Source organism: Podarcis cretensis, assembly GCF_951804945.1.
Source record: "Podarcis cretensis genome assembly, chromosome: 10".
Taxonomy (NCBI): Eukaryota; Metazoa; Chordata; class Lepidosauria; order Squamata; family Lacertidae; genus Podarcis; species Podarcis cretensis.
The window spans coordinates 67,646,471-67,673,436 of NC_137179.1; the positions used below are offsets into that span (position 1 = coordinate 67,646,471).

General features: G+C 45.0%; 1 protein-coding gene and 1 long non-coding RNA gene across 4 annotated transcripts in view; one reads left to right on the top strand and one right to left on the bottom strand.

Moving 5' to 3' along the window:
* The window catches only part of CPNE8 (copine 8), a 64,503-nt gene extending 42,591 nt beyond the window's left edge, over positions 1–21,912 (bottom strand). For 2 of the 3 annotated variants that reach the window (XM_079994232.1, XM_079994231.1), the window contains exons 1-3: positions 21,742–21,912; positions 2,427–2,467; positions 1,470–1,516 (exon numbers count right to left, since the gene is read on the bottom strand). In XM_079994232.1, the coding sequence (XP_079850358.1) occupies positions 1,470–1,516; positions 2,427–2,467; positions 21,742–21,875 (222 nt within the window). In that variant the 5' untranslated portion in view covers positions 21,876–21,912. Of the gene's footprint in view, positions 1–1,469; positions 1,517–2,426; positions 2,468–3,627; positions 3,721–21,741 lie in introns of those variants that run through there. The other variant, XM_079994233.1, reaches the window with a different exon arrangement.
* Positions 21,913–23,254: 1,342 nt separating this feature from the next.
* Positions 23,255–25,938, top strand: LOC307225988. Its single transcript, XR_013843207.1, has 2 exons — positions 23,255–23,991; positions 25,508–25,938. It is a non-coding gene; the product is annotated as an uncharacterized lncRNA (long non-coding RNA).
* Positions 25,939–26,966: the final 1,028 nt, after the last annotated feature.

Here is a 26,966-nt window from a genome sequence, read left to right on the forward strand (position 1 = left end):
ACTGAGTTGAATAGGATCCAAACTGCAGCAGTCTGATTGGTCCTAGAACAATAGGATCCAAATTGCAGCAGTCTGATTGGTCCTAGAACAATAGGATTCAGAATGCAGCAGTCTGATTGGTCTTAGAACAATGCAGCAGTAGGATTGGTTGGCAGGAACCACCCAATCATGCTCCAGATATAAGTGAATCCACAACCTGATTGGCTTACAGGAGAATTCCAGAATTGTGCAGCCCATTGTGTAAATAATGTATATAAAGCAGATACTTTGAGGGGACATTCATTCATTCCTCCTCACCACTATGAGCTGAATAAAGAGCATGAAACCACTTTGTGACTCTGAGTATATTTCAACTAATGTCAAGAATCATGGTTTGTTTCCCCCACATATTATCAGAGAAGAGCAAAACAGGTGAGTTAGGCACATTCATGTTAAATCATTACTTATGTTACTGTGTGATGTGTGAATGAGCCCAGTATGCATTGCTCTTTAAAAAATGTGACCCCAAGTCTCTATATTAACAACCTGGAGCTATCACTTTTTATTGAAACTAAGCTACACGCTTTTCCTTCTACCAGTACAAAAAAGCACTGCTATATACTGTGGGGATTTTTGGGGGGAGGGTATGCCTAGTCCCCCTTCTAATTCCTGGAATAGCCAGGCTAGCTTCCTGGTACTGTGATAGCCTAGGTAATGTGCTGTGAAGGGAACAAAGGCACCAGAGGAAAAATGGGTGGGCCCCCTCCCTGAACTGCCTTAGAAAGACAAAGGGCAGAATTGAGAGTTGAGTGATATGAGCTAGAACATGGGTAGGCAAACTAAGGCCCAGGGGCCAGATCCAGCCCAATCGTCTTCTAAATCTGGCCAGCAAACAGTCTGGGAATCAGCATGTTTTTACATGAGTAGAATGCCCTTTTATTTAAAATGCATCTCTGGGTTATTTGTGAGGCCTGCCTGGTGTTTTTACATGAGCAGAATGTGTGCTTTTATTTAAAATGCATCTCTGGGTTATTTGTGGGGCATAGGAATTCATTCATTCCCCCCCCCCCAAAAAAAATAGTCTGGCCCCCTACAAGGTCTGAGGGACAGTGGACTGGCTCCCTGCTGAAAAAGTTTGCTGGCCTCTGAGCTAGAAGCTGGGATGCCAGACAGAGCAATGTTCAATTTCTGTTTGAGTTCAAGGCTATCACTACGGAGGAAGTAAGGCCCTCTTGGGGTGTTAATGCTGTGATCCCTCCGTTGCAGGCTCAGGTTGTATAGATGTGTAAATAAACCATACATCATAATGGAACCATACATCATAATGGAACCACAGTCTCTTCTGTACCTCATTCCAAAGCAAACATGAACCCTGGGTAAGATTACTAGGGTTACTAGTAATCTCGCACTGCTCTGAGATTGGGGTGGCATGCAACAATATATATATTGCATATATATACATATATAAATGCAACAGCAAAAAGCTTTACCTCTCTCCATTCCTTATTTCCCATAGCTTGGGTATACAAAACACAGACTGTGGGGACAAAAAAGAAGAATGTGATCAATTTCATATATTCTGTTTAACTTTTCCATTACAACTAATACTCAAAGCTATAATGCTACAGATATTAGGCAAACGTTAAAATATTACATAAGACATCAGAGTCCATTTAGGAGTTATAAGCTGTCTGAGATCGTGCTTCATGTTTAATGAAACTTCACAATACGATCCAGCATTCGAACACTGTCTTACTTGAATACTATGTCATACAGTCTAGCTGTTATTCCTGACCATATACATCAGATCTAACAAACCATAAGTAGAAGGAAACCTGTTTCAAGTTTAACAGCTACAGAATATTTTAGCCCTATCAGCTGAAATTACAAAACTTTTTTTTTTTAAAAGACACTTTTTTCACCAACATCCTCCTAACTGGGAAACCATTTAAGAACAATGGAGGAAATATCTCCTTGTCTTCCAGACATTTAATATTCTGGTATTAAAAGGCTGGCTCTTCTAGTTTGTTCACCATGCCCAAGAAAAACGCATATGCACTTCTACTAGCAATGAAGAGAACAAGGCTTTCTTCAAAGTTCATTATTTTCCTTGATTTTCCAAACAGAAACTATTTTAAACTCCTCATTTAGCAAATATTCAGTTTTTATTTATGCATCCATCACTCAAAAGAATTATTCAGTGTTAGTGGTAAAGGAAAAACCATATCAGAAGGATGCAAGGTTGGCTTCATTGCAGCCCTGGCTTTATAGAACCAGGGAACTGATTTACTTACACAAGAACCAGTAGCAAAAATTATCATTAAAGATTACTGGCTAATTAACCTTTCATCCAGTCCCTTGCATAATTCATCTTAATCTAAAAGAAAACATTGTGAGAGGTGAATAGGAAATTGAAAATTTCATTAACAAATAAATGTTATACTTACTTGGATCAGATTTTGAAAATGTGTCTCGGTCCAAAAGGTTCCTATTCATGAAAGAAAAGATCATGTTACCGTTCTGTTTTTAAAAATCACTACTAAAGATCTTAAACAGAAAGAGTCATATTGGAAGAGATTATTAAAGAAAGTGATCTCCGCCTTCATTGCCATGTATATTGGGGCCAACAAACGAGAGTATTCTGCTTCATCAGTCCAACTAGCTTCTGTACTGGCTGAGGAACTGCCAGTTGCCCTGAACTAAGATTATTTTTTACTGTTCTTCATGTTCAGATACTGCCTTCAACCTCAGCAATACAATACAGTGGTACCTTGGTTTAAGAACAGCTTAGTTCAGGCATCCCCAAACTCGGCCCTCCAGCTGTTTTGGGACTACAACTCCCATCATCCCTAGCTAACAGGACCAGTGGTCAGGGATGATGGGAATTGTAGTCCCAAAACAGCTGGAGGACCGAGTTTGGGGCTGCCTGGCTTAGTTTACGAACAACTTGGATGAAGAACGCTGCAAACCCGGAAGTAGGTGTTTTGGTTTGTGAACTTTGCCTTGGAAGCAGAACATGTTTCACTTCCTGTTGAGTGTGTTCCATTTGTAAATTGAGTCCCCCGCTGCTATGGGAAAGCACGCCTTGGTTTAAGAACGCCTTGGTTTAAGAACGGACTTCCGGACAGGATTAAGTTATAAACCAAGGTACCACTGTATAGCACAAACTGTAGCTTGCAGCTACATTCAAACTAGCAAACTGTAAGAACATAAGAAAAGCCCTGCTGGAGCAGACCATCTAGTGCAGCTTCCTGGTCTCACAGTGGCCAACCAGAGTCCTATGAAAAGTACACAAGCAGAAACTGAGTACAACATCTGCCTCTGACAGTGGAGGCACGCCAGTCATCATCGCTAGTACCACTGACAGCTGTAGCAACTTCCATCAATAAATATGATCCAATTTTGGGGTGGTTTTAAAACTTAAGAGTCTCCCTGTCAGAACAATTGAGAGGTCTGCATGGGGCATCACTTCTTAATAGTAGCCAGCAGCAAGATGTGGCAAGGAGAAACCATGTTAACGTTTATCTGTTACCCACAGGATCAAAGTAAGAAGGAGGCACATTTGGGGGGAAAGCTAGAACACTTCCCCTCAATGAAAGGTATAGCTTAATATACAGAGATAGTGAAGAACTTCCTTAAAATTCTTACCTTAAACCTGTCCCTGAATCAGAGGCAGAGCATTTCCTGACTGCGCCCGGGGCAGGCAACATCAGCAGCACACCGTGGGGGCCGGGAGCTTTTTATTCCTAGAAGAAGAGCAATTTCCATCCTAGGAGGAATGAGTCTATTCAGAGCAGCGGTGTAGTGTGGTGGTGGGGCTGTGGGCAGGGCACAGCGCCATAGTGACCTCTGCCCACTGCAGCAGTTGGGGGGGCCATGCCCTGCCCCGTCCTGAGCTGTTGCGTCCTCATCGCCTTCCAGCTTGGGGGGTGGCTGTGAAGGATGCAACAGGCATGGCCCCTGGCCCCTGCGAGCTTAGCACTGCTTTTGCGAGCTGCGCTGCTTGCAGGGGGGGGCACCGTGAGCTGCTGTGTCCTTCCCATGCCACCCTCCAGCTGGGAAGCGGCTGAGAAGGGTGCAACAGGCATGCTCGCAGGACCTGGGGCCTCTGTCTCTTGTGTCCTTCTGTCACCCCCCAGCTGGAGGACACCACGAGGAGGACACAACTCACGACACCCTCCCTCCAAGCAGCGCAGCTCGCAAAAGCAGTGCTGGGCTCGGAGGGCCAGGGCCCATGCCTGTTGCATCCTTCTCAGCCACCCCCCCAAGCTGGAGGGCGATGAGAAGGACACAACAGCTCAGGACGGGGTAGGACATGCCCCCCCAACTGCTGCAGTGGGCAGAGGTCACTATGGCACTGTGCCCCGTCCACAGCCCCACCACCACACTACACCACTGCTCTAAATAGACTCATTCCTCCTAGAAAGGAATGGAAATTGCTCTCATTCTAGGAGAAAAAACTCCCAGCCCCTACTAGGATCTTTACAAGAAAGGGCAGGAGCCCAGATGGGGCTTCTGACAGACAAGCCCCATCTGGGCTCCTGCCCCATCTGGGCTCCTGCCGACGGTTATGACCTCACAGTTCTAACTGTGAGGTTCTAACTGCCTACTTTCCTATATTGGCTGAAGCTCCACTCAGGAGGCGGACCCAGGATCTGTCCTTCACAACAGCCGTGTGTCTAATCCTCTTTTAAAGATATCCAAGTGGGTGTCTATCACGTCATCTTGTGGGAATAAATTTCTTAGTTTCACTATGCTCTGTGTGAATAAAGACTTCACCTGCCCTGAATGTTCTAGCTTTCAATTTCATTGGGCTGCTCCAAGTTCTAGTTTTATGAGAGAGAAACTTCACTCTGTCCACTTAATCCACACTATGCATGATTTTATATACTTCTAACATGTCCCCCTCTGGGCGCGGGTGGCGCTGTGGTCTTAAACACTGAGCCTAGGTCTTGCCGATCAGAACGTCTGCAGTTCGAATCCCCATGACGGGGTGAGCTCCCGTTGCTTGGTCCCAGCTCCTGCCAACCTAGCAGTTCGAAAGCACATCAAAGTGCAAGTAGATAAATAGGTACCGCTCTGGCAGGAAAATAAACGGCGTTTCCGTGCACTGCTCTGGTTTCGCCAGAAGCGGCTTAGTTATGCTGGCCACATGACCCAGAAAAACTGCGGACAAACGTCGGCTCCCTCGGCCCGTAAAGCGAGATGAATGCCACAACCCCAGAGTCGTTCACAACTGGACTTAACTGTCAGGGGTCCTTTACCTTTACCTTTTAACATGTCCCCACTTTCCTGTCTTTCCCCTAAATTAAAATGCCTCAAATGTTGAGACCTCTCCTCACAGCAGCAATGTTCCAAACCCTTGGAGCATTGGTTGCCCTTTTGCAACCAAAAGTTTTGGTCGCCCTTTTGCAACCAAAGGTTAAGCAAACAGAACTATATGCACTATTCACACCATAGTTGTATAACGGCATTATGATATTGGCAGTTCTATTCTCAATCCCCTCCCTAGTGATCCCTAGCATGTAGGTAATTTGCCTGGTAGGAGTTTTTCCATTTGGCATTAGGCTTTTTGGTTTTTTCGCCTACCTCGTAGCAATCGTCACAACTTTTGTGGTATTGGTGGGTAGGTTAGGCATTGGAATAATGTGTTGTGGTGTGTCGAAGTGCTAGGTGTGGCCATCGCCTATGCCTTCAATGTTTAGGGGTATTCCGTTAAAGGAATCTGGCGGTCGTGTATTCTGTCCGATGCCTGCTTGGCGGGAGGCCATGGCACGACCCTCGGTGACAGCAGGAGGTGAGCCTATAGTTGGATCAGCATCAACAGGCTCCACCTACTGGTGAATAAACCCACTTGTTTCGATCCAATGCCTAAGCCAATACCTTTTCATTGCTGTAATCAATAAAGTTGTGGACTTTTCTAGCCCATTAACCTTATATCACGTGTCCCTGAGTCTTCATTTCACTTCGCGGGGTCAGGTCCTCGAACCACAATTTGTTTTTTTCACAGCTCCCTCATACTAGGATCAACATATTCATCAAACTATCCACTATGATCCCAAGGTTTCGTTCCTAGTCAGCCACTGCCAGGTCAGACCCTATGAATGTATATGTGAAATTGGGAGAGGTGTCCCAATATGCATCAATCACTTCATACTTCCTTACATAGAATTACATTTGCCATTTTACTGGCCCTCCTCTCAGGTTGGAGAAATCCTTTTGGAGCTCCTCCCAATCCTTTTTTGTTTTAACCACCCTGAATAATTTGGCACTATCAGCAAACATGTATTCCTCACTTCTCACTGCCAACTCTAGATTGTTTATGAACAAGATAAAAAGCATCAATACCAATACAGTCATACCTTGTGTTGTGTCTGCTTCATGTTGCGTCTTTTCGGGTTACGAATGCAGCAAACCCGGAAGTGTTTACTTCCGGGTTCGCTGCGCACGCATGTGCAGAAACGATCTGTGCGCTTCGCACAGAAGTGCTCTATTGCATCTAGTGGCGCTCTAGTTGCAGACTTTTCAGGGTGCAAACGGCACCCCAGAATGGATTGAGTCCGCAACTAGAGGTAACACTGTACTTGGGAGACTCCATTTTCCATATCCCTCAGCTGGAATAACTGAAAAAAAATTTCTTCCTCCTTGCTTCTTGTTTCTTAGCTAGTTCCATAAGAGTGTCTCTCCTCTTATCCCTTGACTGATAAGCTCACTCAAGTCTGGTGAGGGACTCTATCAAACATTTTCTGGTATTCAGAGTACACATTGTCAACTGTGGCACTCTCAAAGAATGCTAAGAGGTTAGTAAGAAAGAACTAAGGGCTTATCCAAAATAATCTTTTCTCTGCTCTTTCCAGACATGGTATGCAATTTAAAGCTCCATGTCTATACCCCCTTTTTTTTGCTCTGGAGCTTTCCCTGCAAAAACCTGTTGAATGGTTTCTTTAAATGTAAAGGTTCATCATTGTTCCACCTAATGTGTATGTCTTTAAGGGGCCAGAGCAAGGGCCAGAGCAAGATAACGAGACCCAGCTTTACAGCTGTGAAACATAGCAGGTGCTGCCGAGTTGCATTGATTAAGGTGTGTCAGCATTTGCATGTAGTATATAAGGAGCAGCACCTAGCTCTCCCATTACCCTGGGGGTTGGGTTGGTGGTTGGGTCTGGTTTGTTGTTAATGTATTTAGTGTATAAGGAGTTTTTGTTTTTTTGTAATTAAAACCTTAAGTTATTTTTGAGTCCCTTTCTTTTTAATGCATGATCTCCCCAGCAAGCTCTCTGCAGCGCTACCATACTGCAAATAGCCAACAAAACCTGCTCTTTAAAGTTCATTTGGAGCAAACATCAATCTGTGGAAAACCGAAATTGGCGTTTGCTATTATTCAACTTTAAATGGCTGGTTTTTATGGGGAAAGCTCAGAACAAAAACCAAAACCAAAATGGCTCAGACATGGAGCATTAAAGCATAGATCTCTGCCTGGAAAGAGCAGGGCAAAACTCAAGTGTGGATAAATCCTTTCTTTTGCAGAAGCAATTCTGATTCTGCTCAGCAAAATGCTTTGTAATATTATCTTTAACAATGTTTTCCACCAGTTTTTCTAGAACTAAGCAATCTGTCATTTCTTAGATCCTCCTCACCCCCAGAACCTTTTTTAAAAAGTGGCATTACACAGGTCACCTTCCAGTCCTCAGTAGAGAGGCTAATCTTTGAGGCAAGTTACATATTTTTGATATAAGATCAGAAATGTCACATCTCAGTTCTTGAGTTGATGCCATCAGGACCAGGTTATTTGTCAGTTTTTACTTTGCGAATGAGACCCGGAAACACACAGCTTCTCTGCAAATCTTATTTTCCTCCTTTAGCATACCTTTGACTCAGTTGCCATTCAAACATCCAGCCACCTCCCTAGCGGGTCTCCCGATATTATTATTTTTAAGTTGGTGGTATCCTCATGCATTTAGCAATATGTTCCTCAAATTCTTTTTTAGCATGCCTTATTGTTTGTTTAAAAGGGACACGGGTGGTGCTGTGGGTAAAACCTCAGTGCCTAGGGCTTGCCGATCGCATGGTTGGCGGTTCGAATCCCCGCGGCGGGGTGAGCTCCCATCTTTAGGTCCCAGCTCCTGCCCACCTAGCAGTTCGAAAGCACTCTTAAGTGCAAGTAGATAAATAGGTACCGCTTTATAGCGGGAAGGTAAACGGTGTTTCCGTGTGCTGTGCTGGTGCCGGCTCGCCAGAGCAGTTTCGTCACGCTGGCCACGTGACCCGGAAGTGTCTCCAGACAGCGCTGGCCCCCGGCCACTTAAGTGAGATGGGCGCACTGTTAGGGTGTGAAACCTAAGACGCTGGCAAGTTAGCAATGTCATGTGACTTTAAGTAGTGAAGCTCGTTATGTTGTTAAGTTGCTCAGTATATAAAGAGTGTTTGTTTTCTCTGCCTGGGGGGCGTGAAGCAAAAAATGTCTGAAAGCTTCGGAGGTGTTTCTGTTATCTTTCTGCAATAAACCTGTCTTTGGAAAGACAGGCTTCCCTGTGTCGTTATTTCTTTGCTGCTGAGACTCTGAAGCTTGTACAGCAACAAGAATCTCTGCACTGGACTTAATTAATGCTCTGCAAAGAGAACTGTTGCTGGTTGCGCAGCGGAAGCGTTTACTGGACCAGTACACAGACTCTCTTACGCACAACCCTAGAGTCGGACACGACTGGCCCGTACGGGCAGGGGTTCCTTTACCTTTACCTTTATGTGAATGAGTTAAGGACCACTGAGTTCTTACTGCTAGAATAGGTTCAGTAAAGTTATGCCTCCTCTTCTCTTGAGAGGGAGGAAGTGAAGCCTGTTTCCAGTGTCCCCCACCCCTTTCACTGCAAGCCATGGAGACAGACGAGCCTGGTACCTTCCAGGCCATGGGCAGGCAAACTAAGGCCCGGGGGCCGGATCTGGCCCAATTGCCTTCTAAATCCGGCTTGCAGACAGTACAGGAATCAGCGTGTTTTTACATGAATAGAATGTGTGCTTTTATTTAAAATGCATCTCTGGGTTACTTGTGGGGCATAGAAATTCGTTCATTCCCCCCCTCCCACCAATATAGTCCAGGCCCCCACAAGGTCTGAGGGACAGTGGACTGGCCCCCTGCTGAAAAAGTTTGCTGACCCCTGTTACAGGCTATGAAGCTATAATTGCTGTATTTCTACTAAGAGTGTTTTACATGCATTATTTTATTGCTGCTGTGTAAGGAAAATGCATGTCTGAGACTAAGAAACTGTAAGTAAAGCATTTCAAACTTACTTTGCAGTCTGTAGTGTATTTATTGAAAAGGGGGTTAAAGGGGGTCAGCTGCCTTATGCAGCTGAACAAACAGAATAAATAAGGTTTAATAGCCTATTCCTGTGCTTCATTAATCTGCCTAATGATGGGACTTAATATTCTGCTACTGGGGCTCTCTGTGTGCTAGCCTCACATTTTAAAAACAGACACCAGCTATTTTACTTTTGTTGTCGGTCTCTAGAGGATCAACTATAATTAATATATTCCATCAGGCTTATGTTATGCCCATCATATCTATGTTGTCCTCTCAGACAAAGCACTCCAGTTCATCTATCTTGGCTCAGCAGCTTCTAGCATTAGCAAATAAACACTTATATATACTGTAGTATCTTTCACCAAGTGTCCTTGGTACTTGAACTTTAGCCTATAGCGCTCTAGCCTCTCTAAATCTCTAGCATATGTCAATGCTAAATTCTACCTCTTCCCAATTTAAATACTCATAATTTTTTTCACCTTTATCCCATGGGGGAGATATAATCGAAACCAGACCCTCCTTGGCTCTTGTTAGCTTCCCTTCCCCCTGCAATCAGTTTCTTTATTTAATTATATTCCTTACCCACCCTTCACCACAAGGTCTCAAGGCATGAGGATGACAACAATAAAAGTTTTATGGTAGACAATATCTTGCTGAGTAAAGAAATAAAGTGGGTAAATAAAGTCTTCAAGCAATGTATGACATACAAGGGAAGACAGAGGCACTAGGGCAGTGAACTTTGGTGTGAGAACAAGGGCATTATCATAATGCTACACTTGAAAAGGACAACCTTTCTATAACAAAATCTTGGAGAGTATAAGGTATAAAGTATAAAGAAAGTACAATTCTCCTAATTTAAGCTTTCATTCAATTTAGTTCCAAACTAGGTTTCTTCCTATGATGCAATCAAACCTATCAGAAGATCGGCATGTTCCGATTGGTGGGTACAAGTTTTGAATTTGGCTGGGGTTGGGCTAGAGTGGCCAGAATAAGTGTATATATGGCTAGGAGCTGACTATATGGTTGAAAGGTCCACAACCGGAGATTGTGATGGACAGCCAGGAGAAGGCAACAGAAGTGAAAGAAGATCAAGGAGGAAGAAAGAAGACCTGAAAGGAAAGCAGAGTGGCTTGGTGGCCAGAGGATTGCTGGGATAGCTGAATTACTTTTATATACAACAACTGTATACAACAACTTTTATAAGTTGTTGTGTACAGAGGGTGGAATAAAAAACAAACAAACTTAACATCCATGTTCATTTCTAAGGGCAATATATATATATGAATGAAGCTGATAAAATACCGACCAATTACAGAAAAAGTTTGTTTTATTTGGATGCTTAAATGGGAAGTCCTTTTACTACAGGTAAAATATGTTCAGACTAACTTGTTATGGACAGTTATCTAGATGCCATGTTCTGATGCAGTTTTCAAACAGTTTTCAGCCTTATGCACTGCAGATCATTTACCCTGGATCTTACAAGAACATAGATCATGGTAATAAACCTGTAGCTGGCACACAAAGCTTTCTCCCCCAGAAGCAATGTGAACATTCAGCGTTAACAGCCAAACCTAACAGTACTTCTGAACTACAAACCTGCTCTTTAAGAGGAAGTGCAACCTCATCTAGAAAAGGCTGTGTACCACTTCCCCAGACCCCTAAATTCCTAATTATTAGTGGATCTGTCTTGTCTGGATTGAGTGGTTTCTTTATTCACATCCCGCTTTTCACAGAATATAGAGGGCTGTCCAGCTTTTCTATCACTCCTTTCAGTTCAAATGCAAGGAAGGTCGATTCAAACTATGGTTTGAGAACCAACCAGATCATAAACCAGAGTTTGTTCCTGGCTTGTTTAAAACTAACCAGTTCCCCAAATTTGGATCTTAATCAGGAACTCTAGTTAGCTTAAACATGGAAACATCCAATCTCTTCCACATAGCTGTGCCAGAGGGGGGAAGAAGGGATGGTGTGAGCCCGGTACCTGCTGAGACTCATCCATGCAATGATAAACTACAATTTAGCATTGTTGTTGTTGTTTAGTCGTTTAGTCGTGTCCGACTCTTCGTGACCCCATGGACGAGAGCACGCCAGGCACTCCTGTCTTCCACTGCCTCCCATAGTTTGGTCAAACTCATGTTCTTAGCTTCCAGAACACTGTCCAACCATCTCGTCCTCTGTCGTCCCCTTCTCCTTGTGCCCTCCATCTTTCCCAACATCAGGGTCTTTTCCAGGGAGTCTGATGTTCTCATGAGGTGGTCAATTTAGCATTAAGTCCCCAAAATCTCAACTCGTGATAAAAGACACCATTAAAAATTGCATTATATTAATAAGGTTTTCTGTAGCTATGGTTTTTTTGACTGGACTGTAGTCAAACAGCTGAACTTTGATAAAGACACACTATGATTACTGTTTATAGCCATAAAATAAAATTAATATTACAAATTCTTTAAAGTGTTTTGCTTGTTATGGTTGATTACATTGTATTCAACATGGCACTAAGGAAATTGTCCTGTAAGTACTGTACAGTGGTGCCTCGCAAGACGAAAAGAATCCATTCCGCAAGTCTCTTCGTCTTGCGGTTTTTTCGTCTTGTGAAGCAAGCCCTTTGACAGCTTAGCGGATTAGCGCTATTAGCGGCTTACGGATCAGCTGATAAGCGGCTTAGCGGATCAGCTGATAAGCGGCTTAGCGGATCAGCTGATAAGCGGATTAGCGGCTTAGAAAAAGGGGGGGAGGGAAAAAAACCCGCAGGAACTCGCAAGACATTTTCGTCTTGCGAAGCAAGCCCATAGGAAATTCGTTTTGCGAAGCACCTCCAAAACGGAAAACCCTTTCGTCTAGCGGGTTTTCCGTCTTGCGAGGCATTCGTCTTGCGGGGCACCACTGTATAAGCATTTCTGCTGGCCTGATAGAACGATCTCCCCTCTCACCCCTTGCAAAAAGGCATTGTCCCAACCCTCTGGGACAGATCTGGGGAGGGCATAGGGGAATGGGGGGGGGGGGAGAGAATAACGGGGAAGTTCCATTGCACTAGCAGGAATTGTGCTAGTTTCTGTTAACATAACTATTTAGTTAAATACAGCACAATACTACTTTGATGCCAGGTTACAAAACTAAACAGAGGTAGCAGTCATGAAAGTAACTTCATAAAAGTTGCTACCAACTTTGTTATTCAACATATTTATGTTAGACATTTGTAACCTATGAGCAACACCCACACCATTTTTTCTAAAGCTTCCTTGACTGGTTGCTTGGAGAAACTTACCAGAGGCAACCTGAGCAGTGTCTATTTATACATCTCTCCTCACACTGCTGATTTATCCAGAATCACTCCGTTTTCTACATGCAAACCTAGACACAGGGGAACTGGCTCAGAACAAACTAATGATACAGGAGTACTAGAATGAGGAAAAGAACAGGTGTAAAAGGAAGTTAACTTGCAATGTAAAAATGGCTTTAGGGTCATACTCAACAAACCAAAACAGTTGCCAAATCTACATTACTGTAGAGAATAGGTATGTAAAGCTTTTTTGTTTCTGTGATTCAACATGGTGGTGGGGAAATCTTTTTATATATATACATCATAAGCAGGAAGCTAACCAAGGAAGTGGTTGGACCATAAGACATGATGGACATGATGAATGATAAGGTGGTAGCAGGAAATGACTTCTTTTGATTGGTATTCACTATGGATGATATCTGCTCTTACCCCCCCCCCTTTTTTTTTTGAGAAAGAGGAGGAAGGATGTCTGAAGAAGGGATGAGGGAAGCTCTACATTAGGAACAGGAAAGAAAGATCAACATCGGGATCTGCTGTGCCAGTGAATTCTGCTGCCTGAGGCGGCTGCCTCACCTTGCCTCATGGGTGGGCCAGCCCAGCTTTGGGGCATTGCCAAATAACCACATGTGGCTAAATGAGCCAGTTACATTACAATTATTATTATTTTAACAGCAAGCAGTTCCTTCACTCATGGAGGGGCTTTTTAGAATGTGTGAGCATGTAGGGGTGCTCAAGTATACGCTCTGTGTTTTGATGGAAATGCAGTTAGGCATGTGTGACTGTATATATGTGAAGTGTGTGTTCACATGTTTGTGTTGGGAGAGGGGGAGGGAGAGGGAGAGGGAGAGAGATGTATGTGTGTCTGTGGTTTGTACAAGTGCAGTGAATGTGTATTTGAATGAGAGAAAGTGTGGCCATCCTGTATATTTTTTCCTGGTACTGGGAAATATTCCGTTATTACAGCAAAAGTAATGGGTAGGGATCAAAATAGTGAAATTTCCACAATCAGGATCAGCTGGACATAGGTGACCTCCCATAACAAATATAAGGATGTCCAGGAAGGGAGAGGAGCAATAACTGTATTTCTTCTAATTTTTTGTTATGCCACATGACTATGGTAACAATTTGAGGCTGGCGCCCACAGCAGTTTCTCAAAATTCAAGATGCGCCTTTTGATTTAAAAAGCTTGGCAACCCTTAGGGTAGACCATATTGGACTAGATGGACCACTATGTTGACAGTATAAAGTAAATGTGGTTAGATGCACTTTTGGTCTAAACTAGCAAAGCTCTTCTAATATTTAGGACTCTTACCTTCACTAAATTGTGGAAGACCAGGTCAAACATGAAATATTTTTCTAGAATATTCACATACGTTCTTAAAAGAACTGCCTATAAAAAGGGTATGTGCTGTATATGGGAAGATTTATAAGACCCAGGTTTAAATCTCAACCAGACATTAAGGTTGTTGGGTGATCCTAGCCTGTCACTCTCTCTCAGTCTAACCTACTTCATGGAATTGCTATGAAGATAAAATGTGTGGTGGGAAAAGAGGGAACATGCATTTAATACTTCTTTCCAGGATGGGATACAAATATTCAGTGTGTGCAAATATTTTATATAGATATATAGATATACTGTATAGATACACACAGAGAGAAAGAGAGAGAGAGAGAGAGAGAGAGAATATTCTTCATGTACCTTGTAAAATGGTGTCAGGCTCAGAAAAACTTATGCAACAATAAAATAAGTCAGTGTTTAAGGTGTCACTAGACTAAATTTCTCTGCTTTGTGTAACTTAGCCTATCATACTGAAAAGTTATTTGGATATATTTTTATTTCCTTAGCTAAAAGCCAGCTGAATGTGAATATGTATCTCAACATGTGTTTACCAAAACCTCAAGTGCCATGTATTACACATTTGAACAAAACCTTAAGAATATTACCCACATAAAATACTGCAACTGGTCCATTTTTGACATTTGAATGCATTTACCTTGAAATAGACAATTAATTCAAGTAGCCACTCAATCATTGTGTTTCCGGAGTCAAAGATAAGTATGTTGCTCTAAATACATGTTTCCAAGAATGGCATAAACCTCAGAGCCTCATTTTATGTTTACTATGGATTTCTAGCTTTCATGCTTTCGAAAAATAAACTTCAAACACATGGGGGCAGTCTGTTTACCATGAGAAATTTGCTTCATTGGCTCAAATCAAAAAACATACCAAACTATGGTTAAAGAAGGCTAATTTTGGTTTACTGCAATGTCTGAATTGGCAGCCATTTTTGTGACTGGCTAGCAAACCAGAACCATGATTTTATTTTGCATTATCTATGGGTTATCATGCTGACTGAACTGACATACCAGAGAGCCACTGCTTTCTTTCCAGAGGCTGCTGCACCTAGAGATTTGAATGCTGATCATACAGAAAAAAGTATGAAACTACAGTTTCTTCTGTTTGGAAACCCAAATGTTTCTTTGGATTCTAAACTAAAGAAAATTCAAGCCATGGTTTGGTATGATGTCTAATTATGTCTATGGTGCAACCAATTTAAGGGTTTCAAGGCATCCTAACAAGACTGAGCTTGATGCAATGGAACTTTGTACATCTCCCATGATAATTAATTTTTATGTGAATCATAAATCACATAACATGTGCACACTTGCTATTATGGAAAATGTGCTATTACTACTGAACAGGTTCCCTCTTGCTGATATAGTACAACAGGCACCTGTCTTGAAAGAAATTAAAGACCCATTTTTTATGCTTAATTCCCAAGCTGCTAAACCAGGAAATGTTGCTATCAGCAGCAAATGAGCAATGGGACTGAACCTGGTTTAACAGGCGCTAGGGAAGGAGTTGTCGTCGCGACACTCCTTGGTGTGTGGGGTGCCACAGGGCGCAATCCTTTCCCCAATGCTTTTCAATATCTTTATGCGCCCCCTTGCCCAGATTGTCCAGAGGTTTGGGCTGGGTTGTCATCAATATGCTGATGACACTCAGCTTTATCTGTTGATGGACGGCCACCCTGACTCTGACCAGATGCTTGGAAGCTGTGGCTGAATGGCTGCGTGGGAGCCGGTTGAAGTTAAATCCTTCAAAGACAGAGGTCCTCTGGCTGGGTTGGGACGACATGGGGTTGGGGGGGGGCAACTCCCATTTCTTGCGGGGGCTCAATTAGTGTCAGCGCCTTCTGTCAAGAGTTTGGGTGTAACCTTTGACGCCTCCCTTTCTATGGAGGTGCAGGTTGAAGCCACAGAAAAGGTGGCATTTTTCCATCTCTGTCGTATTAAGCAGTTGGTCCCTTACCTTTCTTGCTCTGATCTGGCCCCAGTGATCCATGCAACGGTCACCTCCAGGCTTGATTATTGTAACTCGCTCTACGTGGGGCTGCCCTTGAAGCTGACCCAGAAACTCCAGCAGGTGCAGAATGCCGTAGTGAGGCTCCTTAAGGGGTCCTTGCCACGGGATCACATTCATCCAGTGCTTTACCAGCTGCACTGGCTCCCGGTGGAGTACAGGGTCAGGTTCAAGGTGCTGGTTTTGACCTTTAAAGTCCTATGCGGCCTAGGACCCTCATGTCTACGGGACCGTCTCTCCTGGTATGCCCCGCAGAGGACCTTAAGGTCCAAAAATAACAACACTTTGGAGGTCCCAAGCCTCAAGGAGGTTAGATTGGTCTCAACTAGGGCCAGGGCCTTTTCAGCCCTGGCCCCGACTTGGTGGAATGCTCTGTCACAAGATACCAGGGCCCTGCGGGATTTGACATCTTTCCGCAGGGCCTGCAAGACGGAGCTGTTCCACCTGGCCTTTGGCTTAGACTCACTCTGGCCCCTTATATGGGATTTGGTATATAAATTTTCCCTTGGCTTTTTTGCTGGCCCATGTAAGACCAGAATGGATAGCTGGCTCGGGTGAATATCTGGTCTGCTACTGAAATGAGGCTGCATTTTAAGCAGTATTTTAATTAACTGCCAGTCCTACCATCGGCACTTGACGACAAGTCCAAGCTCGACTGCTTTACTGTGCAGGCCTGGGAGCTGGCATTGCAAAGTTGCATTCTTGTTCATCACCCCCCCCCAAGCTGCTGCAAGCTGCAGAGCTGTGGGCATGGCAGCGACTATGCCAGTCTATCAAATCCCACCACTGCCAACCACTGGTTTAGATTGCAGCTTCAGAAGTCAACTGACATTAAACCACAAGTAGACCAACTCTAAGAATGAAGTTCCACATTTTTATGGGAATCTGAGACTCATGGCAGAGGGTGGGTTGCCAGTGCCCAGGGCAAGGCAAGCATTGCACCCCGTAAACCATTAAGTGTGTGAAGTATCGGGGGGGGGGGCAAGAGAGAAGAAGTGGGGAGAGGAAAAGGTAGTGTAAGAGAGTCTCAATCCAGCAGAGGGGTCAGTGGGTCAGTATTGGAGATGCTGGGCGAGCTGGCCAAAATCACAATAGCAGTGGCTGAGGAGGTGCACAGCAAGGCAGTGTGCAGCACCAAGAACTTGCCCTTGTGGAGGTCTCTGCCCCTGCTGCGTGCCATGTTGAAGGCCTGCTTATTCTCCTACCCCCTGAAATACCAGAGGCCACCCCTGCCGCCCTCAGAGTGAAGCCCCAAGCAACTGTTGCTTAACTGGAGCAATAGCCCCAAAGCACTAACTTTGCTGCTGGCTCCCCACCCCCCTTCCCTGTTTGCCCAGCAGCAAAAGGCAAGAAGAGCACTCTATTGTTGTTTCTTCACTGGCTGGGACACTGACTCAGAGCTAGGCTGCACCCCACCTTGGCATGGCAGGTACCTAATGAGAGCGGGGCTTCCAAGTAACTGGGCTGAGTGAGACTATCTCTCTCCGTTTCTCCCTGCTTGTCACCCACTGGATGGAGGTGAAGCCAAAGCTGAGGTGAGATGCCTGCATGCTGCGGGAGCACGTGTGACCACGTGAGAGCCAGCCCAACCTCGCCTCTTGACCGGCCCAGGGTGGGGCATGTGCTCAGGCGTCCCTTTGACAGACACAGGGAGGCACCACTGCTGCACCCAATCCCAAAGGCCCAGCCTGGGTGCAGCTTGCCTCCACACATCTCTGGACTGTGGCAGCAGCTCAGCCACATGGCCTTGATGAGGGAGCCTGTTGTGGGAGCACTTGGTTGTGCCCTTCAGAATTTTGTCCTTCTGGGGCCCCCACACCACTGTCTGAGACCAGTAAAAATCAGAATCTTCACAGATTGGTTTTTGTATCAATGGTAAAAGAAGCTGCATCTCTGATATAAATGGCCAATGTAGCTAATCAGAAATTTACATGGAGGTTCTTATTATGGACTTTTATTATCAAAGTACTAGACAGTTCAGGCTACTTAAATAGATTAACTTTACCCTGTTACTTGTTTCCTGTTACTTTCCACGTATAAAGGTAAAGGGACCCCTGACCATTAGGTCCAGTCGTGACCAACTCTGGAGTTGCGGCGCTCATCTCGCTTTATTGGCCGAGGGAGCCGGCGTACAGCTTCTGGGTCATGTGGCCAGCATGACTAAGCCGCTTCTGGCAAACCAGAGCAGCGCACGGAAACGCCGTTTACCTTCCCGCTGGAGCGGTACCTATTTATCTTTGACGTGCTTTCGAACTGCTAGGTTGGCAGGAGCAGGAACCGAGCAACGGGAGCTCACCCCATCGTGGGGATTCAAACTGCCAACCTTCTGATCGGCAAGTCCTAGGCTCCGTGGTTTAACCCACAGTGCCACCCACGTCCGTACTTTCCATGTATACTTGGTAATAAATCTGAAATATCTGCTTATTCAAGGTTCACCACCGAGAGTGCTAAATCACTTTTAGACTACATCAGAATATAGCAGTTCATTCCAAACAAAGTATTGGGAGGTCTTCACTGATTTCCTCTGTCATGTCTTTTTCAGCAGTACTGTATTAAGGCCAACAAAACTTAAAGTCACAATAAAGTATCCACAGAAAATGGCAGCAGATATAATAAAACTAAATACAGGCAGATAACTTATAAACTTAGATCAAAACAATCACTCTGGGATTTGGTACAGGTAAAAGGTACAGTAATGGTAAAGGACCGGTAACTCCTATCTTCTGAAGGATGGGCTGTTTGCTTGGTTTTTAATATCTGAATCAAGTTCCCTACAAATCTTCCTAATCCTGGAAGAACCTATGCTTAATTATTATAATACTGTAGTACCTCCTGTTTTCTCCTTATGCATGGACCAGTCTGTTAGAGGTATCAAACATGGTGGAAGCTGCCAGAGTACAGGAGTTACCATATACTAGAGACACATACTCAAGATAACTGATCTATATTAAGTTCTCTTAATACTGTCAAATTCATGTATTTTAAGTGTTTCACAGTTGGCATGAGATGAGATACATTAACGTATACTGTGAAGTAAAAAGAATGTTGATGGAAGCAGGGAGTCTGATTCAGTGGCATAGACATTGCCAAGGAAAGGCAGTCTGGCACGGAAGAGTCTTCAAGACACATTTGCAGGGAGGCCTGCACTGTAGGGGCTATGTAAAGCAGAAAATTACAAGCAGGATGCTAATGGGTAAAAAATGTAGCTTCCAACCTAAAAAATCAGCTACAGGTGAAAACAGAATTCTAACCTTGAGTTGGTGATTGCAGCTGTGTATAGGAGGTGGCATTCATTCTGGGTTAATGTTGTATAAGACAGATGAATTTCAATTTTCTCCCAGTGCCATGATTCTAAATCTAAACAAATTACATCTATAGAAGCAGGCTTGGTGGGGGAGTGATTTTTAAAGAACATCAAATTATGTTTTCACGGAAATGCGACCTTGAAAAGAAAGAGACAAGAGACAGTTGCCTTTCACCAGGACTTCCATGACAACTCTCCTCCAAAGAACTAGTAAAAACCAGATCACACCATGTTTTGCCAACATTTGATACTGGTCTTTAACTATTTTTGGTGACATGACAAATATACCTCTGTATTGCAAACCAACACACAAAGCTCCTGGTTTATTTTATCATTAAACATTCAAAAATAAATGCTACAAAACCTAGAAAATACTCCTGAATAAGAAAGGACTACTCCGTTTCATCTGATTTTCTTGATGAAGGCCTTTGAAAATGTATAGAAGCTATAAATGAATTGTACTCCAGGCATAATCATTCAAGAAAAAAAATCAAAGCCAAAAGAATTTTCCATGTTTCTGAACATGAATAATTTACATATTCTTCAATTAAAAGAGTTATAGGAGAAATAAGTTACGAATCTTTGTTTGAGCTCCAAGATAGGAGACTCTGTAAAGATTCCTATTAAAATAAAAAAGAGGCAACCATAAAAGACAAAGGATGCTGACTTCATAATATGCACTACCAATTTCAATTTCAATAGTATTTTGATTCAACTATTCTCTTGCCTGAAATGCCACAATAACTGTATTTTAAAGGGCTAACATTTCATTTTTGGCTATAGGAAAAAGGATATGGGTGGGTGTGGAGAAAGCTGTTTGAATGGCCTGCTCTTTAACAAGATTTCAAACCAATTACTTCAGGATAAATGTGATTAAGAAATCTGTCTCCAGAAGTAAGTAACAGGAGCATACAATACACTTCTCATGTTTGCACTGAGATAATCCAGTAAACATTTCCCTGCAATTTACTTCTTACTGTAACAGATAGCATTCAGTCTTCTTGTACCCTGATTTACAAATTCTCAACTGACCCATTACCAAAACAAGAGCAGGAAGCTCTTTAGCAAGCTCACAAATTATGCAAAAGGACACTGCAAATAAATCACATGGGGCTAGTGCATGAAGAAATGCAAACACTAATTCCATCATCTTCCTCAATTCACTCCAGCACAAGGAAAAATACTGTCCCTCTTTTTTAATCTCATTCAGACTGGGGAAAAAGAAACCTAGTTTTTTACCTTCTGTGCATGGGGTGGGGGGAGGGGGGTTGTCTGCAGAGGCAGATATGTTTCAGATCCTTATCCAATTCACTTTATTCAGAAAGGAAAAGGGATTTTCCACATTGATCCACTACAAAGAGATGGGAATTGTCACCCCATCCGATCCCAGGAGATCACCAATGGAAATTCTGCATTTCACGCACCTCTAGGAAATACTGTGGTGAAGAGGTACAGAGCTGCCTCCTAATGTGATCTTGTCTTACACCCAAGGAAGAGCAAGCCTGGTGAAATAAAATTGTGGGGGAAGACAGCCAGAACAGTTTCTTGCCCGAGTTACACAGAGAACAACACCAACAGAAAAAGGAATTTCTGGTCTAGAACGCAAAGGAATTACACACCCACTGCAAGTCTAACAGGAGAGGATATATGGCACCAAGGCAAGTGCCACCTCAGGTAGAACAAGAAGTTACAGCTTAGCCTTACCACATCCAGCGAAGGGAAATATTAAGCTGGCGTATTCATTTTCCTTTGCCACATAATTGCACAGAGGAAAGACAGGACACAACTTTTCATCACAGTGCATGTGTGTGTCGCACTAAGAAAATATAATAACCCTTTTCTGGAGGGGAAGGTGCCACAGGTAGATCAAGATGTGATAGCCTTCTACTCCCAGAGCAAGTAAGAATCACAGAATTGCAAAGTGCTCCGAGGGTCATCTAGTCCAACCCTCTGCAAGAGGGATGTGTTGTCCTTAATTACTGTTGCGATCCATGTTTATTTTAAGCGTGGTCCGCTTCAAGGGCCACGGGCACAACGCAGAGCCGCTGTTCATCGCAGGCACCCACGCTTCCCCCCATATTGCACGGAGGAGACAAGCCAGCATCCCTGCGGAGTGGGAGCAACCGGGTTGCTCGTGGGGCAGCGCGATTTCCAAACACGGGAGTGCGGGGAGGGGGGGGTAGGAGGAGAGATACGTGTCCGCGCTCCTTCCCTACGTGCCATGGGGGAATTCCACATCCAGGGGGGGCACCACGGCAGGGAGGGATCTCGCCTCCCCCCACCGACACGCCTTTCGCTCCTACACACTCGCACTTCCCGCCAAGCGGGGGGGGGGTCAACAACACGAGACCAAACCATGGTTTCGCGTTCACACGTTCGTCCGCCCACGCCTCAAACAGCAGCGTTTTCCCTCACCCGTCCACCGAGGAAACCACGACGAATATCCACAGAGAGACACACCGCCTTCCCACCCACCCCCCAAAAAAAAAATAATATCTTTGTTTATCTCCCCTCACCTGCAGGACACCGACACCTCCACTCGGGTAGCCGGGACGCTAGCGCTGAGCGGGTTAAAATCCCCCACGGACGCCATGTTCCCGTATCTGTCCAGCTTGGACAGCTGCCCCAAGAGTTTGTCCGGACCGAACATGGGGCAACAACAAAAAAAAAAAAGAAGAAGAAGAAGAAGACGAAGAAAGGCGGGGAAGGAGGTGGCGCTAACGGAATTTCCCGGGCAGGGCGAGGCAGGGCGGAGAAGCCGAAGAGGGAGAAGGAGGGAGGGGACCGGAGAAGCGGCTCTGAGGGAGCGGGAGGGAGACGAGGAACGCCGACTGCCGACTGACGGGAAGCCAGCGAGCGAGCGAGCGGGAAGAGCGCGCGCGCGCCGGGGAGTGTGTGTGTGTGTGTGTGTGTGTGTGAGTGAGTGTGGTTTTTTTGTGTGTGACGTCACTCTCGGGGGGGGGGTGTCGCGCGTGACACCCCCAGCCCCCCCCCTCACCTCGCGACGGTGACCGTTGGAACCGCGGGAGTTCCTCCTAACGGTCCCCGAGGGCGGCGCGAGGCTTGTTTTCCTTATGCGAATAGGAGGAGGAGAAGCCGCCGCCGCCACTTCCCCGTCAAGTTCCAACATTGTGTTTTTCCGGTGCCTGGCACGAGCAAGGCGGGCGAAAGGGCGCCCTAAAAAACATCCGCGCTGAAGAGGAGCGCAGGAAGTTTGTTCTCTTCCGCGCCTGACAAGAAATTTCGCCTCAGCGAAATAACGAGTCTTCATTTCGCTTGCTCGCCGGCTCTCCTCCGCGTCGCGGTTAGCTAGGCTTGCAGCCCTGCGCTTACGCGCGCACCACGCCTCGCTCCTCAAGTCTGCCCCCCGCGCGAGCTGCGCTCACACGTGCGTGTTGACTGGGCTGTGGAGCGCTGTAGGCGGAGATCTAGAGACGCCCGACTTTGGTCCCCCTCAGAGGAAGCCTTGGCGGTTGAGAAGAGGAGCCCTAAGCCCGAGCGAAAACGGAGGCAGGGTTTGATTCGAACCCAGAACCTGCCTTACCATTTGTTCGTGGGAATGGGGTGGGGTTTTTTTTTTTTTGGTAGGATGAATGAATGCATTTAACGTTGGGTAAGAAGAGAGGAGTTGGAGGTCTAAAGTTCGCGACCTTAAAACTGGCAAGCCGGCGCCACGGTCATTTCTTCCTGTCACGAGTTTCAGCGCGCGTCTGTAGATGCCTTCCGCGTGCAGACACGCGTCGTACACGCATCTGCGAGAGCCCACCGCCACGCACGTGTCCCGTGTCCCCCACCTGCAGTAGCAGCTGCTGCGCTGCCCACGAAAATTCAAGGAGCAGCGCTATACTCCCAAGTCCCACTGAACCTCAGGGCGCTTACTTCCGAGTAGACACGTGTAGGGTTGCATTGCGCGGGACTGGCTTGTGTTTGGCCCGGATATGCCGAAACCCAACAGCATGGCAGGAAATGCCCTTTGGAATGAATGCACAATCCCATCCCCCCCCCCCCCCATTACGAAGGAGAGAAGGGGGTTGTGAAATTGTTTCACGTGTCAGTGGAATCGTAGCGGAAATGCCGACAGATCGCGGGAGTTTTTGTGCAATTCCCCCCCTTTATGAAGGGGAGTTGGCATCAGCGCAGTAAAAGATTGCACAACAGAACAGTAACATGGGCTAGCCCGAGAGAAACAGCAGGCTTTCCTCCCCACTTCCTAATGCGTGAGTCATCTCACGTTAATTTAGAAAAAAAGTATAGAAATAGCACGTTAAAGAGCAAATGCATTCTCAGGAAGTTGTTGGCATCGTTGTTACCAGAGTAGCTTCCAAATGAGACGGGGGCATCGCGTGTGTACATACAGCAAAACCGGATTCAAGTCATCATTGATGGCAAAGGAATGGCTTTTCTCTGCCTTTTAGCAAAGGGGGAACACGTGGACGTCTGAAACAGTGTGACGCAATAACCCCAGAGAGTTCAGCGAGGCCCAGGGGACGAGTGTAGAAACGACGGCGCGGGGGTGGCTTGCACAACAGAGAGCGGCAGGATCGACAGTGGGAATTCCTCTGCTGCTTGCCAAAGACAAAATGTGCTGCTTCGGTTTCCCGAAAGCGCTGGGATAGGAAGGGAAGGAGGCCGTCCGTTTTCGTCACACACCGCATCTATTCAGGAGACGCGCCTCAAATGTAAACAGGAGCCGTCAGGACAGAACACAGGCCCATTCAGCAGACGGGAGGGGCAAGCACAGCAGGAATGGGTTTCCACGTTTTGAAGTGAAGTAATGTGCTTTTATAAAATAATGGGTTAAAGCCTCAGCGCCTAGGACTTGCCGATCGAAAGGTCGGCGGTTTGAATCCCTGCGGCGGGGTGCGCTCCCGCTGCTCGGTCCCAGCGCCTGCCAACCTAGCAGTTCGAAAGCACCTCCGGGTGCAAGTAGATAAATAGGGACCGCTTACCAGCGGGAAGGTAAACGGCGTTTCCGTGTGCGGCTCTGGCTCGCCAGAAGTGTCTCCGGACAGCGCTGGCCCCCGGCCTCTTGAGTGAGATGGGCGCACCAACCCCAGAGTCTGTCAAGACTGGCCCGTACGGGCAGGGGTACCTTTACCTTTAATGTGCTTTTAAGTCCAAAGTCTTAACATGCCCTAACGGCACCGCTGAATTTTGAAATGCCACGCAGTTGCTCCTGTTTTTCCTGAACAATATTTATGGTGCTGGTGTCCAGAAAAGCACGTCCATTCCCAAGCCCGATAGTTACCAACTTCAGAGCCTGCTGGAATTAATAAGACCATTTTCACAAGTAATACAGTACCCCATACATGTCTATTCAGAAGTCTGTCCCATTGACTTCAGTGGTAAGTGGGCACAGGAATGTAGCCAAAATTGCTTGCTCCTGTTTTATTTATTGAGCTTTATAGCCCATTCAAGGTTTGGAGGGGTAAGAGCCTACTACAGAAATCTGATAAATTATTTATGTTCATCTGCATTTGAAAATAAGATCACACACAGAGAGTTTGCTTTGCTGAATGTGTTCATAGGATTGCTGCCTCACTGTCACTATTAGATGAAGCATTTAATAATCATGCTAGTCCGTCTTCCCATGGTCATTCTTAGGTAGCCAAAACAGAATGGGAGGGGTTTAACCCTGAGGTATGCATAAGTACAAAAATAATATGCAGCCCCATGATAACCAACCAACACAGAATATTGAGTGGTTGAGAGGTCAATTCCTGGTTCACATTGTGATGCTATTTTTCACTGACACCCCTCCCCCCCCAGGCAATACTCAGAAAAATGAGTGGGGAAATCCTAAATGGTAACGTAGACCAAGAAAACTAGAGAGGTGTTTAACTCTGCTCTAACACAGTTATTAGTGTGAATCATTTAAAAAATAACCCTGGTAATGCAAATTCCTAAGGAATGCAGTTCATTGTTCTCAAATTGCAGGTTGGAAGCGGTTGTAGTGGAGAGAAGTTAAGGTCCTGCAGTGTTGTCCAAACACTTTGGACATGCAAGTTGGGCTAAAACAAGTAGCTTACACTTCTGCCAGGTTATCTTTTGCTTTTATCCCCACATTAAAAGAGAATTATATTAAACAATTCTGCTGTGTAGTTATACCCCTGTGGTAGGTAGAGCTCTGCTGAGAGCAGGGATTCCTGTCTTTGAGCTAGCTTTTTTAAAAAAACAACAGCAGCAGCAACAACAACAACAACAACTTTTTCCATCCACGTCAGCCATAGCCTCGGATAACACACACAAATGCATGGGATACACTGCAACATTTTGTTACAGGGCTTCACTTGTTCCCTTGGCTTCTGAAGTTCCTTCATGGAAATGCTTGGTATATACAATCTTCATAATATGGAATGAAGCTCTAACTACAACTGATCAGTTTTACTACTTGGGTCCATCCAATATGCATTTGTGAAGAAGCAGAAAAGACGTCTCTTTTAGCACTAGCGTGTGTCTTGACATTTTTAGCAAGAACAACCAGAAGACAGAGCAGCCTGGATCTCTGCCCATCTAGTTCCCAGTGTTCAGCTGAAGTGGCCTTTTCCTCCCCCAGGCAACGCCAGAGTGCTTCTCAGGAACCATCTTGCTATGGGAGGAGAGAATCTGGTTTTTTTCTTTACTTTCTTGTCTTTACTGCTTTATTATAGTTTTGATATTTCTATGTAAGCCACTTTGTGAGATTTGCCTGAAATAAAAAGTTCAGAACCATTTGTTGTTGTAGCCAAAATGATACCATCCTTGCAAAAGAGGGAAGGAATTGGCAGGCTTGGGGGAACTTTAGACAGCGGGATGGGGGGGACCTTAAAAGGGAACCTCCCTCAGAGCGTATAATGAGAGCTGAGCATACTCAGTGGGCATGGAATGATGTTGGGGAGGGAGAATGGAAAGCTGCGTTTGTGGAATATTATAGAATACAGTGAAATAATATAGAATATTCAGGCTGGAACAGTGAACTGGAACACTCCACATTCCATCCTGCCTATCATCCTTAAAGCTCATGTCCCATATGCCATACAGCCACATGAATCAGGAGTAATTGCTACTCCCAATTTGTTTCAGCAGTTCATGTGCCTTCAGGTCTCTTCTGGGAACCACCTGTTTCTCTTATTTATCCCATCTTTTTAGCTTCCATTGCTGCCCCCACCTACTTCCATCTCTCCTCCAGATCTCCTTTTATTTTGTGAAATTCACTGTCTGTAATTCATATGAAAGGACATTTTACATGTAACTAGTGATTAGCCCATTAATGGCAGATGCACTTGGTACATATTAACAAATTTGAGAGTCAGAGGTGCTTTTTAGTAGTATATATGAAGATGTCCTGACAACTACATCAGCCAGAACATGAAATTGATTTCAAAGTGGCTTGCTTCTGCTTTCTGCACCATATTCATGTTTATATGAGAGAATATCAAATGCAGTCATTCACACATGACAATATACATACATGCATACTTTCAATTTGAAATTTGGGGCCTGCAATTAAAAAATGAGTAGATTACTTCAAATCAATGTGAAATACAGCCTCTCCATCACCACACTGCTTCTTTCGCCACGTTACTCTTGGGAATGCCACAGTTCTACAATGAAAGCCACAACTGGCAGAATTTCAGACTACTCTGGCAATCCTATGACCTCCTCGGCTCCCCTCTCCATCTGCTCACTTCCTCCCTGCCAGTAGTACACAGCTCCAGTCCAACTTTCCAGTTCTCTTCATCATCCCTTGTTTCCTAGGTCC